This window comes from Cololabis saira, chromosome 5, assembly GCF_033807715.1.
Source record: "Cololabis saira isolate AMF1-May2022 chromosome 5, fColSai1.1, whole genome shotgun sequence".
NCBI classification, from domain to species: domain Eukaryota; kingdom Metazoa; phylum Chordata; class Actinopteri; order Beloniformes; family Belonidae; genus Cololabis; species Cololabis saira.
In genome coordinates this window covers 28512288-28529772 of record NC_084591.1, presented here as the reverse complement: position 1 = coordinate 28529772, position 17485 = coordinate 28512288, and the positions used below count along the sequence as shown (strand labels likewise).

Below are 17485 nucleotides of genomic sequence, written 5' to 3'. Positions count from 1 at the left end.
TTTTAGATGTTTCCCTGCCTCAACTCAACCCTGATAGACAAGGCTGTGTTACACAACAGAGTTGTGTAAACTTGATGACATGTTGATGACGACCAGTGGTTAGAATCAGGTGTGTTGAAGACAGAGAAACATCTAAAACATGCAGTAGGCCAGCCCTCGAGTACCGGCTTGTGTGCACCCATGCACATGATGTTCAGCCACCAAAGTACAGTTGACACAGACCCGTAATGACCCACAGGAGGTTCAGGTGGGTTAGTGATTTTCATGTGAATGGCCTACTCAAATCCCGTAACTGTGACATTTGCATGAACAAATAGTTATGTCAACTTCCTCTTCCTTTTAACAAAAAAAGACGATATTTCTGTCATTTTAAAGACTTATTCTGATTTTAAGGTGATGTTCTGTATTGACACGATAGCAAGAGTGCCCTGCCATCTTTCCCAACTTTTGCAATTTAAAGGGGACCCATTATGAAAAACACGCTTTTTCCCGCTTTAACATATATAAAGTGGTCTCCCATCAGCCTGCCAACTCAGAAAAGGAGGAAAGCAACCAGATTCGGCAGTGTCTGTACAGCCGCCCGGATGAGCCGTCCAGTGTCATGTGACTTCTACGAGCCGTTCAGATGCTGCTCCCATCGTGACGTCACGACAGGAGCGATGAGTGAAACCGCGGCCACAACTAACTCCGCCGGGCCGGAGCTTCCGCCATTTTTCCGTAGCGGTGTATCACGTCATCGCGTCAGGCAGCCAATCAGCACAGTGCCTCATTATCATAGCCTCCCCGCTCACTCAGAATCCAGCATAGAGAAGGAGGTTAGAAACGAGGAAGATAAAGACATGGCTTAGATACTGAATTTCTCATTTATTTAGCAAAAACAATCAAAAGCTTGTTTTTAAGACATGCAAGGCCTGTTTAAAATAGGTATTAGATGCCATAGTACCGTATTTTCGCGACCATAAGGCGCAACTTTTTTTTTTTTTTTTTTTTTTTAAATGTGCCGGGCGCCTTAAGAAACGGTGCGCCGTGTCTATTACCTGAATTACGGTAATGTAAGGCCGGCCATGAGAACGGTAAAGGGAGAAGGGGGCGGGTGAAGCTGAATGAGACCATCCACTGAGCTGTTTAATGCGAAACAGAAGATGAAAACTTTTAAGGATTTGCTTGATGTGTAAAGTGAAATAAAATATAATCAAACTAAGTTTTGCTCCCGCTCTATTTAAATAAGCACACTTGTTCTGCAGCGCGCATGTGTTTTGCATGTCGGAACCGGTGACTTTCCCCGGTTAAAGCAGCGGCTGCAGCAGCGCGGTGATGGTCGCTGCTGCAGCCGACTTCCTGGTTCCCAAAGCGGTCCGATCGACCTGGTTCCCGGCCGCTTTAAGAGCAGAGATTTCTGGGGTCTGTCTCAGGTCTGATCAGCTTCCCCCTCCGAAATTTGCAGCCAAATCTGTCGGTTACAAACCCGGTACCGGATCCCGACATGCGCGGGTGTGTATTCGCGGCGTGACACACACTTACTGGTTTATGTGGTGCTGGCCGGGCGCAGCTGATGGACAGAAACCTATGGGGATTTTTAAAAGAAAAACTTTGCATAAGACGTTTCCAGCCGGAGTCATTATAAGGACGAATGGAAAGGGGGGGCTGGATGAAGGGATGATGATGATCAGGTGGCTGAGACAGGTCTGGAAATTCGGACTGGAGCTCCTGTCGGATACAAACCCCGGTACCGGCTCCCCGACAGCGCGTGTGTGAGCGGGTCCAGCGCGAGGGAGCGGAGCGGGGAGCGGACCCGGTCCAGCGCGGAGCGGGTCCAGCGCGGAGCGGGTCCAGCGCGGAGCGGGACCCGGGACGCGGGACGCGGGACCCCGGACGCGGGACGCGGGACCCGGGACGCGGGACGCTCAGGAGCCGCCAGGCTCCCGCCGCGGGTTTGCCGGGCCAGGGCGCACCATCCCCGGGGCAGATCCGGCCAAAATGCCGCTGGTCTTTCCCCGGGAGCCCCTGCTCCCATACAGGTGGGTGGCCTCGGTCCCAGCCGGTCCGAACAGGTCACATTCCCGGTTAAAGCCGCTGTGACGCGCGCTGCTCCACCCCGCTGGGGAGAGACGGGCTCTGCGCGGTGCAGGATCCGCACAACGGGGTATGAAAAGTTTATTTACTGTTGTGCAGAAAGTGACTGACACCGAGGAAATTCGGACTGGCGCAGCTGAATTAGCGGAGCTCTTTAATGCAGAAACAGAGGTTTTGCTCCCGCTCTATTTTTTAAATAAGCGCTTGTGTGCTTGTGTGTGCGTTCTGCAGCGGGTGTGTGTGTTTTCCGGCCGGCGTGTTTTGCGGCACGCGTGTGTGCAGCTCTGCTCTGTAGACTGCGCCTTTTGGGTCGGTGCGCCATATGTATGTTTTAAATCTAAAAATGACACACAAAAATGAGGGTGCGCCTTTCCACACGGTGCGCCGAATGGTCGCGAAAATACGGTAGGTCCCCTTTAAAGGGATTGTGACATGAAAAACAAATTTTTCTTGATTTTTTGTGTTTTGTTGGGTGTCTTGACATCAATTACACCCAAAAAACAACGAACTTTTAACATTCAGTGTATTGTGTGCTTTCTGGGATTTTCCGCATAACTATGCAAAAACGGCGCATGTGGTTTGGTGGCGGGCCGTTACGTAACGGCCCGCTAAGTCACCGCCCCCTCCACCCAGCTCCCTGCCTCCTCTCCTCTCCAGTGCACCATAAAGGCTGATTTATGGTTCCGCGTTACACCGACGCAGAGACTACGGCGTAGGTTACGCGGCGACGCGCACCATACGCTGAACCCTACGGCGTAGGCTCTGCGTCGATTTAACGCGGAACCATAAATGAGGCTTAACACGGAGCAGTTTAGAGCCTCTTTTGTTCTAATCACCGGAGGAAAACTGCTAAGAAGACCCGCGGCCACTGACTGGACTTAAGATAAGGGGACACTTTATTTACATGCCTTTATTTTTATGATTGTTTGCTGTGGTTCGCCCTCCTGCTTTTCCGTGCATGCTTCGCCTGTCGCTCCGACGCCGCTGTGAGCGTATGGCTGGAGGAGGAGGAGGTTTGGAGGAGGAGCGGAGCAATGATTGACAGGAAAGGGGGGAAAGGAAGCATTTTTCACGGCGCAAAAAAACACTGTAATACAAAGCCAGGAAAAGAGTACTAGATTGAAGTTTTTCTTGTTACACTCTTTTAGACACATTTGAGGGATGTTGGCCAAGACTTTTAATAGTGTTAAAAGCATGTTAAAAATGATGTCACAATACCTTTAAGTATTCCACCACATTTTGTGTAGCAACAAACAATGTTCCACATGATGCGCTTTTAATGTTTGTGATGAAGTCGTTTTACTGTGTTGCCTCTACTGTCCTTTCATATGACGCCTCATTTTTAAACATTTATTTTTTATTGTTAAATGAGAAGAGAGTTCAGGATTTAGCCTTCTGTTTTACTGAGCTGACTGCATAATTCTTTCAAGCACAGTGTCGTAGAACCTGATCTCTGGGCCAATATGAGCGGCGTACCGACTCATGCTACAAAACACACGCAATCTGGTTTAAATTAGTGAGCACGTGCAAGTATGTTGTATTTATACAGAGATTCAGTTCATGAGCCCCACGCAGCACTTCAAAAAAACCTCGGCCAGTAATCAAATCAATTTACACATGGCTTTCTTTCTGCCCTCTCCGCAGCATGATCGAGGGAAAGGTGTTAGACCAACTGAGTACAGCCTCCAGCTCACAGTCGGTCCAATCCTCCCAAACCAAGTAAAACCTCATTTTCCACTCATGGGACAGGTAGTGGTAGCATCGAGTATTTGACAGAGATAATGGAGTTGAATCACTCTGAGGAAGATGAAAAGCTTGCATTTGTCCAACATCTCAATTCTAGATGTGACGACTTGTATAAAATGAACCAGTTGGACAAATGTCCATTTTAATATGGGAAAGAATAGACTGAGAAGTGGGAATAAAAAGAGATAAAAACAGAGGGTGAATGAGAGATAAACATACAGAGGAGTCGATGGAGGAAGGCGTGATGATATCGTGCTGTCTGACGATACTGTTTAAAAATGTTGTCCGTGTGCTATGGTGAAAATTTGGCCAGTGAGCAGTCAACAAATTTCCATCTGCGACGTTGAGGACAGCTCAAGAGTAGAGCAAATAAATCAAAGCTTCATGAGACTGAAAAGATCCAAATATCCATTTCTGATGCAGGATTTACAGTCGTGCATTTTGTTTCTGATCTTTTTCCTGCCTTAATTCTTATTTGTATTTTAAAACAGCTTCATACCATTTTTGGCACAATCCTCTTTGAGAATATAGTTGAAGGGGAAAACGTTGGACCTCAAAATACAATATTTAGCCAAAAGAAAGCGACCACCTGGACTTAAACAAATACGCGAGAGCCTCCTGTTTGGAAAGTACTCCAGTGATTAAAATGTTCCAGCTGCATCAGTTTGCACTAAATAAATAACTGAGGCAGGCACACATTGCCAAAACAACCATGTCGAAGATGCATCCCGTGGTCATGGAAAAGATGCTCCTGCCTCAGAAGAGTGAAATTATTATAGCATCAAGCAAACAAACAAAACAATAGGAACATTTTCACAACAGAAAAGAAATGCAGCTTCCTAATTTTTGGTCAAATGTAATCAAAGAAAACCAACAACAAACTTTACAGCAACATCTAATATTGACATTTTCACATTCAGAATGTGAAGAGAACCCAAAGTATTGGGACTAAACTGTTGTTTAGTCTTGTAGGGATCCATCTTATTTTCCGTCATCCAAATAAGCATATGGGGAGAGGGTACATACTGCGCTCTTCACTGCACGACCAATATACAATTCTGACAAAGCCCCTACAAACCCAACTTAGCATAGCTGTTGAAAGAAAACCACTTATCTTTAACTTCAGAACAGCATTCACTTTGCTGGGGAACTTGAGGGAAAAAGGTGATGTACAGTACTCTGACAAGTCCAGACTTTCCTGGTGCCAGAATTTACCAGACTCAAACACTTTTGGCTTCTTTAACCCAAAATAATAATGCTAACCGAACTTTGAATTTAAATCATGTGGATTATTTTGATCTCAGACACATTATGTATTCATGTATGCGCCTTACTCACACTGCTGCATCGTATGGGACCTATGGCAACATTCGGGGACAAGCTGCTGTTTTATCTTGAATGCCCTTGGCTGCAGCCAGAGGCCCCGCAACGGGGCAGGCAACCCAGGCAATTGCCTAGGGCCCCGAGCTGAAGGGGGGCCCCGAGAGATGGCTGACGTCAACAACAAAATAATGGAATTGCTTTAACGCATCAGAAATGCACGGGACCCTTTCCAAGCTGTCACTGGCTAGTTGATAGTAGGGGGCCCCGACGGACGGCTGATGTCGCTCCATCTCAGCGACACAACTTGAAACCCCCATAGACACTGCAATGACAGTCAGGAATCTCCCTAATGGGGCCCCTTACTAGCCAGCATCAATATGAGGCAATAGTGATTCACAATTTGAAAAAATGGAGCGAACATATCCCTCTGTGCCTGCACACGAAAAGGAAAAAAACAAGAAGAGGATGACAGACAGTGGTCGCTGGGAATGTGTAAGCTATGTGTGTTAGATTACAAAAAAAAAAGTGTTGCCTGCCATCCTGCCACTTTATCCCAAACTCCCAGTCAACCAAGCAGGTTTATTGCACATTAAAGTGTGTGTAAAGTGAATTCAGCCATTTTCCTCTAATCATATTCATAGCCACATAATAACTTTATTAAAAGTGTGTATGTAAAGTTTGCATTAAGATAGTTAAGTTAAAACACCCCTGGCTCCAGCAGAATCGGTGCACAACGTGGCTACTGTGAGAAAACCAAAGGCATTTTGGTAAACCTGAGAAGCGCGCTGTGTTTTTAGGGATGGGGATGGGCGTGAACATTGTAATGGAGCCGGAGGAGACTTAATGTGGGTGTGTGTCAACAATCAGAAAAAACACCCAATGTGATTCTCTGCATATAACCTACTTGCAGCCGCTACCAACTGCTGCAAACTAAGATCCTACAAATTAAAGGTTGCTTGTAAAAAATGAGTTTCAGAAAGTATTCACTTGTTTCATACCAATAACAGATTACATGAGTCAATGTTTAAAGAAAAAAAAACAGAAAGTGTGCATGATACAGTAGATACTATAAAATTAAATCAGTGACAAGGCGTTAAGAATTTATTCCCCTCAGCCAGGACTCCACTCAAAGTATACACAGTTACGTAAACACAAACAGAGCTCCAGAGTAAACTGGGAACTTTCCTTTTTCTCTTGAGTAACTTTCCTCATGATCATCCACAACAGAAAAAAAAGGGGAACGGTGTTTGACAGCCCTCAGAGAGCGAAGCCGCGCTCCCTCGCAAAGCCACTCGCATGGTAATCAGTCCGGCGAGCAGGCCTGTGAGACGCAAGACAAAAGAATGACAAAGTGCAGCCCTTGTCCTCTCTGATGTGCTTGCTTTCTTGTCTCCTGCGATACCCCAACGCTTCACGCAGGAGGGAAAAGAAAAAACAAAGATAGAGACAGTGTGGTGTAAAGAGAATAAAGAATGAAAACTGCTACCAGATAAAACAAGTCAAACTGGAAAGTACAGCATTCAGCTCGTATTTGGATGCTGCCAGCGGGGATAACTACCGGACCAGTGTAGCAACAGGACACACATTCATTCTTAATATCATATTTTTTAGCTTTTATAATTTTATACACAAAAATAAGTATCATATTTTCTCTTAAAGGGAGCTAGACAAGTTGGAAAAGCTCTTAAATGCAAAATGACACCAAAAGCTTAAACTCTGCTTTTCACTGCGCTCAGTGAGCGTTGATAAATTAGATGAATTCTTATTCCTCCTACACTTCCACAAATGTGTAAATATTCATTAGTAGAAGACTAGTGAGAATGAGTTGGACAGTAGTTTTTTTTCAAGAAAATAGGGACGAGAGGGAATAAGTATGAAAAAAGGGAAACAGGCAGGTTTCAGTCAGTCTTAACATCAAGACTCTCCTCAACTTTTTCCCGAGGAAATAAAAAAAACAGGTCATTACAATGCAACCAGTCCCCTCTGTCTCTGAGGTTTATCCATCCCTCTCCTCTGATCCTTTCTCTGTCTTTGTGGCAAGCCTTGGGAAGGGGTGACCTTTTCCTTTAACAACAGAAAACTCTTTCTATGCAGCCGGGAACAGGCAGACACATTCTTTGATGATTGATTGAAATCCCACAAGGTCTGGATCACTTACTGTAAGGCAACACCAGAGCTGATACAGCCCAGCGCTGCATAGAAACCCGATGAAAGAAAATCCCACCGCAGGAGGAGGGGAGTTAAAGGGGGAAACTGAGCCCGGGTGCAAGGAAACTGACAAATCCGATCATGAAAGGGATCACGAACGTCTCCAGTCAATATTTCCACCTGACTTTTGTCTCTTTGGTTTCTGCTCTTCTCTCTGTTTTGTTTTTTTTTTTGTTTTGGGGGGGAGGGTCGTAAAACCAACAACTCATTCTCTCTGCTATCTAATTTGAACTCCCCCCGTTTGAGTCTCACAGCAGTGTCCTGGTAAATTGTCCAAACTCGGAGGGGTTTTATGACTCTCTGCTGAGGAAATTGGCCTTAATTAAATCTCAATGGTATTGTTTAACAATTTGATTGCCGCATTATTAGAGATCCTGCGGTAGCTGCACCCAGACGGCTTTCCACATTTAACTTCATGTGATGCATGCGCGGTTCTTTGTACAATGCGAACAGATTGCACCGTCTGTGTGTTTTACTTATTGACGAGCCCGGGGTAATCACGAGTCACCGCCACATCCCCTCCTGATGCATCCTGCTGTACGTCCCACCTGTTGCATTAGAAGGGTGTCCTTCTTCTGCCCCCCTCGCTCCTCCCCAAATGTTCACAGCGAGCGTGCCAGGGGGCAGACAGTGCCATCATTCAGCTGCTTCCTCTTCTGCTCAGCTAAACACTGGGCCCAAAGTGCAGACGGCAGCGAGACCGGGAAGGTGTGCACTTCCAGACACAGGCTGAAAGCACATTTGGGAATTTCACATACACAAGTACTCTCTTTTGCATAAAAAAAAAAAAAAATCTCAATTTCCCTCGCTTATACTCTCACATAAACAGACAAATCTCCAGCGGCAAAGCTGTGGCACCGGGCCAGAGCTCTCATCTGCATGGGGCAGAGTTGGTGCCTTGATGGTGGCTCCTTAGGCAAGCCAACATAAATTTCATTAACCCGGGGGTTAACACACTCCGGACTTGTGATTTTCCAGTGCTTTTTCACCGACCCTCCAGTCCGCCCTCTCCTTCATTTGAGTCACGAAATGCACAGCAGGCATGTGAATGTAACACATGCTGAGTGTGAAATGTTTTAGAGCTGTTTTAAATTATGTCCAGTAGCACAAAGCAGTCGCTCTGTCATGAGGCAGGAAACATAAAACGCTACATCACCAAAGGAACAAGTTTACTCATGTATACTGCATGAGAAGGAGTCGCTGCACAAAGCTGACGACAAGCACAGCATAACATAAACCCATGCGCATAAATAGAACGGGAAGTATCATTTCCCTCTCTTAATCCATCTGTTGTCTCCACCTCCACCGGGCGGTTGCTTCGGCAGTCTGAAAACACTCAGGATGCTGTGTGACTTGTGGTGGGGGACATTGTTCATCCTCGCTGTGGAATTAAAGGAGAGATTTACTGCACCGGTCAGATAAGCTGTAGGGCAGATTCATGGCTGAACCCATGATGGTTTCCACGGCAGCTCCAAAGACACAACCTAACAATAAACTGACTGCTACATGTGCACACTTTCATAGAAAAAAAAAAAGAACATTGAAATGAATGTTTTTTGGGCTCCACATGAAAATACTTTTATTTTAAAATAGGTATTGGTATATTTAATTATTTTTCCATGGTAGCAAAAACAGATGTGCAGATTATAAAATCCAATTTCATGACAGTAAACATCCAGGTCTCCGGAGCAATACCTTGGAAAATGGAAATGGTTTCTTTTTAGGCACCTGCAATATTTTTCAAGCCAGTCTAACGGTATGGCTCTAAAGAATATAAATGATAACATTAGTTTGGCTACAATCCTCATTTCTGAATTTATTCTGATGAAAAAGGCTCAATTTCTTTCATTTTTTAATCCGATTATCAGCACTCTTCCACAGTGACATAAAGACCAAGAAGATCTAAATGGAAGTAAAATCTAAAAGCCACCCTCAACCCAGCTGTGTACTCGTAAATCCCCCCTTTAAAATCCCCCGACCACGCTGCGGACGCAGACGTGCAGTTTGCACCCTCATTAAGCACCACTAAATCTAACTTTGACAGGAAAACACCTACGATGTAACACATGACTCCCTCAGAAACCGTGTTTCAGAGAACCTATGAGGCTTTAATTGTTCAGCAATTTCCTCTTCCATGAGCACGTATCAAAAGTGAAAGCAGGAAATGGGAAGATGCATTAGTCACAAATCTGAGAAGCTCATTGACCATATTCGCTGTTGCATGAATAAATTATAACATGAAAATGTGCCGTGCATATCTCTAAGCTCCTACACACGCTGAGGTGGTGCCTCTTCCCGTTTTGCTGGAAGACTGATTCTGCCGGAGGTAAAGCCGATCAAACGTGAGATCCACAACAGCTAAAATTAAGAAGAGTGACATTGCAGGGCATTGGTTACTATGACAGCAAGCCGCCTCGGGGCTTGGCTGCTGAGAAACAACAGCAGGCCAGTCCAACTTGCTACCAAACAAACTACATCCAGGTGTTAAATGTGAGTGCCTAGTGATGCCTTTCAATCATAAAATATTAACGTTTTACATTAAAGACTGTTTTGTCTTTATATTCTGGGTATAAATTCAATACATTTTGTGCTTTAACAAAACATATGAACACACTGGTTTGATTAAATAAGCTCAAACCAATACGTGCTCCTCTCCCATATGTTGTCTCCATGGGCAACCGAGCATCCAATCTGTCGAGGCCCCTGAGACTTCCTCCCTCCGACTTCCCTCTTATCCCTTCAAAGTGGCGATGATAGGAAGCTATCATGCACCATGTTCCACACACACAGGCATTTGTTTGGTAGTGTGGGGGCAGTTAAGTGCATGCACATGTGCGTGCCTACACGTGTGTAATCATAGTTAATCAATAGAAGCTTGTATGAAGAGGCCAGCCTCCTCCACCTCCTCCTCAGTGGACCTGTTGATGCCGGGAAACAGGGGGTCTGCTGTACAACTTGGTGGCCACATAAATGTGGCTCTCATCTAATATGCACCGGAACGCCGCCTGCCAAAGCACTTCTTCATTGAAATTCTGATTAAATAAAGCCCGTCTGACCAGAGTGTAATTTGAAAACTGTTTAATTACATATTTTTGGCTCCCTGCATCATCATAGGTGCAACAGCCTCCTTGGCATTTAGGAAAATGTAAATCAATGGCCTAAATAACACTCCCTTAGTGTTCCCTTAGCCCCAGAATTACAATGATGCTAATAAAGAAAAATGTCCTACTTCCTTTCCTCAGTGATTTGAGGAAAAAATATTTACCATCTTTAAATAAAGACGCTATACATCATGGGGAATTACTAAAGCTTCAAAAGATAGCGGGGGGGGGGGGGGGGCTGTTTGACCCAGTCATCAAGGTTTGAAATCCTCACTTAACAGGTTACTCATCACATGTGTCATCTGCCTGAGATGAGATGCTTTTCTCCCAACATCTACTCTACCTGCTACAAAATCATATAAAGGTGATGTACCCATCACTACTCCATCACGAGTTTATCACCCCGCTCCATCCAGTACTGAATAACATCGCATCAGAAAAAAGGATGGCCCCTTTACAGCACAGCTGTGGCCGGCCTGGCGCTCGGGACGATGACAAATCTGAACCAAAATGGTTTGATGGTACTTGTGTGTGACGGATTTCTTTGCCTACCAATCACAGCATGAGAAATGAGCATCTGCCAGCATCTTTCCACAAGTATTTGAACTGACATGAATCAAACAGTTTATTCACAATAAGGAATATGTCACTTGCCAGGAAAGAAATCCAAAAGCCTTTTGATTTCCACTGCTGCACCCAAATTCCAGTCTCTCCTATCCAATTTCAACACTGGATACCCATATTTTTGCCATTTCTGTATTTATTTGGATGCATTCTCCTTACACGATTGCAATTATCAAACACACATGGTCTTGAAAACTAGTTGGGCAGCAGCCGCATGTGCCTAAATGTTTATATTTCTCATAGATCTGCAGGTCATAAGCTAGCAAGAGCTTATCGAGGTGGATGAGGAGCGAGCAGCTTGATATGTGTGCATGCTCGATGAGAAATTTCAACTGGAATAAATCTAATTTCTTCTAAAATTGGAGCAAGGACATTTGACAAACACTCATTTCGGAATGAAGAAAGGCTCACACCAGTTAAAAAATTAATGTGATTTCTAACCACACCGCATTAGTGCTAAGAAGCAACAAAGATTCCTGTTGCTGAAAAAACTTGGAGCCTGATGAGAATATTTTACCCACTTCACGTAGGCCTATCTTCAGTAATAGTTACATCTCACTTAGAAGTCCTTCTTCCAAGCGGCGACATGTTATTCATAAAAGGTTAAGTGAGTTGACCTGCTCAGATGGCTGCTAAATGGAAGATAGTCAATTAGAAACACAGGCCAGCGCAGTGCAGCGTAACGGCTTCCGCTGTCTTGTCCCGACGAGTCACAAAAACAGGCTATTAGAGGAAACGTTAAAATACGGGAAAATATCAGCATGCAGCTGTGTTTGTGCCTTCAGAGGATGGGGCTATCACACTCGCCAAATCAGCCACGGCGCTGCGGCACCAGCAAAATCAAAGCAGTTAGAGGATGCACAAAGCAGTTAAAGGAGGGCCGAGTGGCCGTGCAACACATGTGAGCACATGTAGAGGAGGGATGAGCACCTCTGCCACACACAGGGATGCAACATGGCAGCGCTGCCATTAATTCAGTCTATACGGTATTTACAATCAGACTGATTATCACCATATTTCAAGATTTGAAAACGCCACAATTTCAAAACCACTGAAAAGAAATTGGCCATTCCATTTTTGCGTTACATGTTATTCATGCCTCATCAAAGTCATTAGTGTGCAGGGATCCCTTTAACCTGCAGAGAAACACAACCCCTCTCTGCCGGGTGAGCAAACTTCAGACCCTGAATCTCTGAGTATTATTCAATACTATTGTCAGTTAATGAATAACACATTTTAGAACTGAAACTGCAATAATGTGATAACCATGATGCCGTGATTTTTTTGCTCTTAGCCGCTCTTTCGTGAAAGAACGCTCTCTTACTTTTCTTTCAGTAAACAACCGGAGTTGCAGCTAAACCCTAACTCCTCATCTGCACTCACTTCCCTGCCCTTGGCTCACCTTCGGACTCAAGATACTTGTCTTTTTATCAACTGTGGTGTTTTGTACCAATCGCCTGTTGGGTTTCTGAACAAGCTGTAGATATGCAAGCTGCATCATGATTCATGTGGAGTTGCTCCGATACCAGCATTGGAAATACTCATTAATTCTGCTGAAAATAAGGGTATCAATGAGTATACGTTTCCATCTCCGATACCATGTAGGTTTTATAAACAGATTCCCAATTCTCCCTGCTGCTTAAACGGTCAGCACAAGCAGTGATGCAGCAGTGCATTAAAACTTCCTGTTTTGAGTTTCCAAGTGGAGAAGCAGTGGGGCGTGAGTTGTTGGGTAGAGCTAGCAATCTAGCATTAGCAGTTTACCTGCAAGATGGCATTGTTTTAGGCTGGAAGATCCCACCAGGAAAACTGTGACGTGCTCTTTATGCAAGGCTGTGGTTAGCACAGGTGGCATGAACGTTGCTGAAAACAACACAACATTATTCAGCATTTAAGGAGCCATCGGGTAAAAAGCCCTGAGCTTACCATGTCAAAGGGAAAGATGGACGTACTCTGGAGTTAGCTTTTCAGAAATGGGAAAAATTCCCCAAGGAAAGCCGGAGCAATGACAGAGGAGACTGTAGAACTCATTATTATTAGACGAAAGACCCCAATGTGTTCAAATGTCATGATATGTCTTTCCCTCTTTCTTTCTTTCTTTCTTTCTTTCTTTCTTTCTTTCTTTCTTTCTTTCTTTCTTTCTTTCTTTCTTTCTTTCTTTCTTTCTTTCTTTCTTTCTTTCTTTCTTTCTTTCTTTCTTTCTTTCTTTCTTTCTTTCTTTCTTTCTTTCTTTCTTTCTTTCTTTCTTTCTTTCTTTCTTTCTTTCTTTCTCTCTCTCTTTCTTCTTTTTTCTAGCAGATATTATTTGATGTGAACTTAAAATAATAATTGTTAAATTAGATATTTTTTTAAAAGATAAAAGGCTGACTCAGCATCGGCAGATACCAAAGCCCACTTACTGTATCAGAATCAGTATTGGAAAGAATAAAAAAAGTATAAAAACATCTTTATTATGCCTTTTGTATGTGTTTGTTATTATTTATAAAGATGACATCTTATTTGGTTGAGTGCTGATTGTGCTTACTAGCAAACAGCCCCAAAGGGAATATTAAAGATTATCCAATCCAGTCTCAAAACTCTATCAAGTCTGTCACTAGGAAAAACCCCACGGCTGACATTAGAGACAATGTAGTGATCCCTGTGTATCCTTCGAACGTGTGTGTGTGTGTGTGTGTGTGTGTGTGTGTGTGTGTGTGTGTGTGTGTGTGTGTGTGTGTGTGTGTGTGTGTGTGTGTGTGTGTGTGGTGTAAGCTCTTCAAGGACAACGTAATCACTGGGTATCACCTTACACTGACAGCTGCTGGAGAAACAAGAACACCATCAGCCCGAGTTAAATCTGTGGTGAGCGGTGCCTTACTAGATGCAGCACTTTAAGTCAGTCATTCCTTAGTTTCTCTGCATTTTCCACCTTCAAAACCAGCCCGAAGAAAATGCAAGAGTTCTGTTAGGACACGGTAATCGCACGTAAAAATGCCAGCAGGTGGAAATGTACTTCCCCCGTGCTGCTCAGCCCCAAATATTTGTTTAAAGCTGACCCGCATGCCAGAGACGTCTGGGGCCACGTTTGAGAACAGTCCTTTGATTATTAATGTTGAAGGCGACGGCCTGGCTTTCGACCCAGCCACGGACCACGGGGCTCTTTATTTAGCCTACGGCAGGAAACTAGTTAATTCATGAGACATGCACCTTCTCTTTGTTAGCCCTTCTGACAGTAATATCCTAGGCCACTCATCACACATGCAAATATAATAAGTGAACGTCTATGGTCTAATTGTTTCATGGAAGGATTTGCAATGAATCCATGCAACAAAAAAATGACACAGAGACCTGTATGCATGCAGTGTCAACACTGACCTCATCATCACAGCCTATGATGTCTGACAAATGTGCTCTTTTTTTCCCCTGTAGCACTTTTAGCTTTATACAGGCTGTGAAAACTTTGCTTTCCTTTTCCCCACTCTCATGTATCAGCTCAGTGCACCTATAATATCCCTAAAAGAGCCCACTTCACTTGTTAGTGACTTTATTGTAATAATGACGTGGTTTGTGATCATTATTGCTGAGGTATGTTTATGAAAATGATTTAAATGGAAGTTAATTCTATAGCCCCCCATGATAAAGGTGTGAAGTAAAACCATACAGGACATGTAAAGATTAGGTTTATCCAATGAAACCTACCTTTTCCGTAGTTGAAGTGTAGTTTGATGGTCTTGCCCTGGTTGATGTGCAGGTAGGTGAACCACACGGCTGATGTGAGCAGCACCAGCAGCAGCAGAAGCTTGAACTGCTTCCGGATCTTCTTCACGGGGAAGCGCAGCATCCTTGCTGAAACATCCTCCGGTGGCAGCCCGGTAGAGAGTAAAAACGGCTCTGCTGGGGGAAAAGGCGCTGCTGAGTTGTGTTTTCCTGCTTGTTTTTTTCTCTCCTCCGTGCTCAGGGCGAGCGCATCCCGGGCAGCCTCCTGAAGAGCGAGGGGAGGTGCGGACTACAGCCGGATCCAGGTCCCAGTCTCAGGCTCATCTCCCCCCCTTCCCCTTCCCCTTCCCCTTTCCAGGTTAATATCGCAGCTGTTAAACAGGCATCCCAGGAAAAAAAAAAAAAAAAGGGCTACGGTGCAGATTAAAAAGCTGTCAAATTCAGCCAGAAGTGTGGGACAAAATAGCGCTGTGGCGATAATCTTAACAAATCCCCCCGGCGGCTCAAGCCCTTGTTTGATTATTTTATCGGCTACTCAAGGATCATCCCCTCCGGCCATTAGGATATTGAGCTCAAAGTATCAAAGAGGGAGACATGCACTTTCCTCGTGGAGATGCTTTAATCGTTAAAAAGGGACATAAATTAAATTAGAAGAAGGCGGGAGTGTCTGGTGCCAAGTGGTCCTGATGGGGGAGACGGCGCTCTCTCTGCGCTGCGCGCTATTGTTCCCGTCAGGAGACTCCAGGTTCAGATGGAGCGCGTTTTTATCCCCGTCCAGGGAGAGGAGGGGCCATCAGCTGTCATCCCGCCGTCATCCGGGGTGGGTTGGAGTCAGCGTGATGGATCAGAGCTCCGTGCACGGCGGCGATGCCCCGGGTCCGGGGTTACAGCTGTCCATGTGGAGGGATTGTCTTCACGGCAGGTGCGTTCCTCTCAAAGTGCGCGCTCGGCGCATCATCCGCCATGCGACGACCTCAGGATTTAACTAGTCCACATTGAGGTGTCGCTCCAGCAGCGATGGCACTGTCTCGTGTTGTTGTTGCTGGTGTTCTGTTATTAGCTCCTCATCTACCAGTCTAAAGCGCAGCGGCGGCATCGTTGCAGCCGCTCCTCGCCGGGAGATGAGGATAAGAAATAAGGAGAGAGAATAAGGGGGTGGGAGGAAAAAAAAGAATCAGCTGATCTGCGGGAGGTCTGAAGCGGAGACAAAACCAGGAGAAAAAAAACATGGTTTTGTTGTGCTACAATGAAAACGAGTAAGAGTATCCCCTCCTGAGCGACCACATATCTGTACGCCCATCAACTGAGCATCCTCAACGGTGCGCAGCAACCTAACCTGGGCGGACGGGGATTGGCAGGCGCCGTGACCAATTACAATCCCGCAAAGTCCGAGGAGGCGGGACGACTGATCCGTCCTCACCGGCCCCGGGTAGGCTGCGAGCAGGATCCGTCATCCGGCGGACTGGAGAAACTCCTCACAGCCTCAAACTTTCCTAATCCTCAACCCACAATTCAAGACCCTCTAGCTTCACTAGACGAGCAATCTTTTTTTTTTTTTTTTTTAGTTTAGTTTATTTTGTTTTGGTCATTTACATTTTAAGATGTTTGCATATACACACTGTAGGCTATGTACAGTATACACACAGGTATAAATATATATATTATATATATGTACACATTTCCTTTTTTTTTTTTTTTTGACCAAAAGGGTATAGGCTGAAGCCTCATGGCTTATTTTGCCTATCCTTTTCAACAAAGGCAGACTTCAGAAACAAAAGATACTAATAAGAAGAAAACGAAACGAACGAACAAAACAAAGAAGAGAAGAAAATAAATGTGGTCACTCACGATTTGAGGATAGCTGCAGGAGGAAAGTTGCATAATTAAGACAGTTTAATATGAAGATAATTTATATTTGTGTTGTATATTTATCCATTATTTTAGATTTGCAATTTTTTTTAAATTTATAAATTGAGCTACTTTTTTTTAGTTCCTCATCCAGGCGGTTCCACAGTTTCACCCCTTCGACACTGATACACCGCAACATTTTTTTTGTTCTTGGCCATTTCTGCTCAAAAATGCCATAGCCCCTTAGGTTGTGCCTGCTTTCCCTCACCTGGAACAACTCCAGGATACAGTGTGGGAGCATCTGGTTGTGTGCCTTGTACATTGTTATTGCTGTCTTGAATTTGAAATCGTATAATTTTATTTGACATTGAATGCGTCCATCCAAAGTTTGTGGGATTGGGTCCAATTTTTCAAACGGTCTCAGAAGCGCTCATTCATTGCAGATCTATTTATACTGAGAGCATCTAATTGTAACATAATAAAACACGCTTATATATTTTCTTTTGCCGTCCAAAAATAGACTAATATGTGCAAATAATAGTAATCATTTCCTATACTGTGACCATGTCTACACATCCGACTAAATAATTTAGACCTCATAATGCATAAATATCTGCTGTGAGGAGGCAACTCTTAAAATATGCGTTTTACTGCCACCTTGTGGGAATTAATGGGAAAGCAATGGCCGCATCTTGTCAATGGAGCAACAGAGCTGGCACCAACTTTTTTGCTGAAGCAATGTCTTTAAATCCTGACTATGACAGTGAAATCATGGGATTCATTTGTCTGTCTCACCATCTAAAAGATTGTTTTTGGGCGCTGTTGTCCAGGTCATGGTCAGTGCTCGAATCAAGACAGCTGGTCTT

General features: G+C 44.4%; 1 protein-coding gene across 1 annotated transcript in view; it reads right to left on the bottom strand.

Annotated features, from left to right (window-relative positions):
- The window catches only part of b4galnt4a (beta-1,4-N-acetyl-galactosaminyl transferase 4a), a 169375-nt gene extending 153319 nt beyond the window's left edge, over nt 1-16056 (bottom strand). The window contains exon 1 of the mRNA XM_061721462.1: nt 14754-16056. Within this exon, the coding sequence (XP_061577446.1) occupies nt 14754-14895 (142 nt within the window). The 5' untranslated portion in view covers nt 14896-16056. The remainder of the gene's footprint in view (nt 1-14753) is intronic.
- Nucleotides 16057-17485: the final 1429 nt, after the last annotated feature.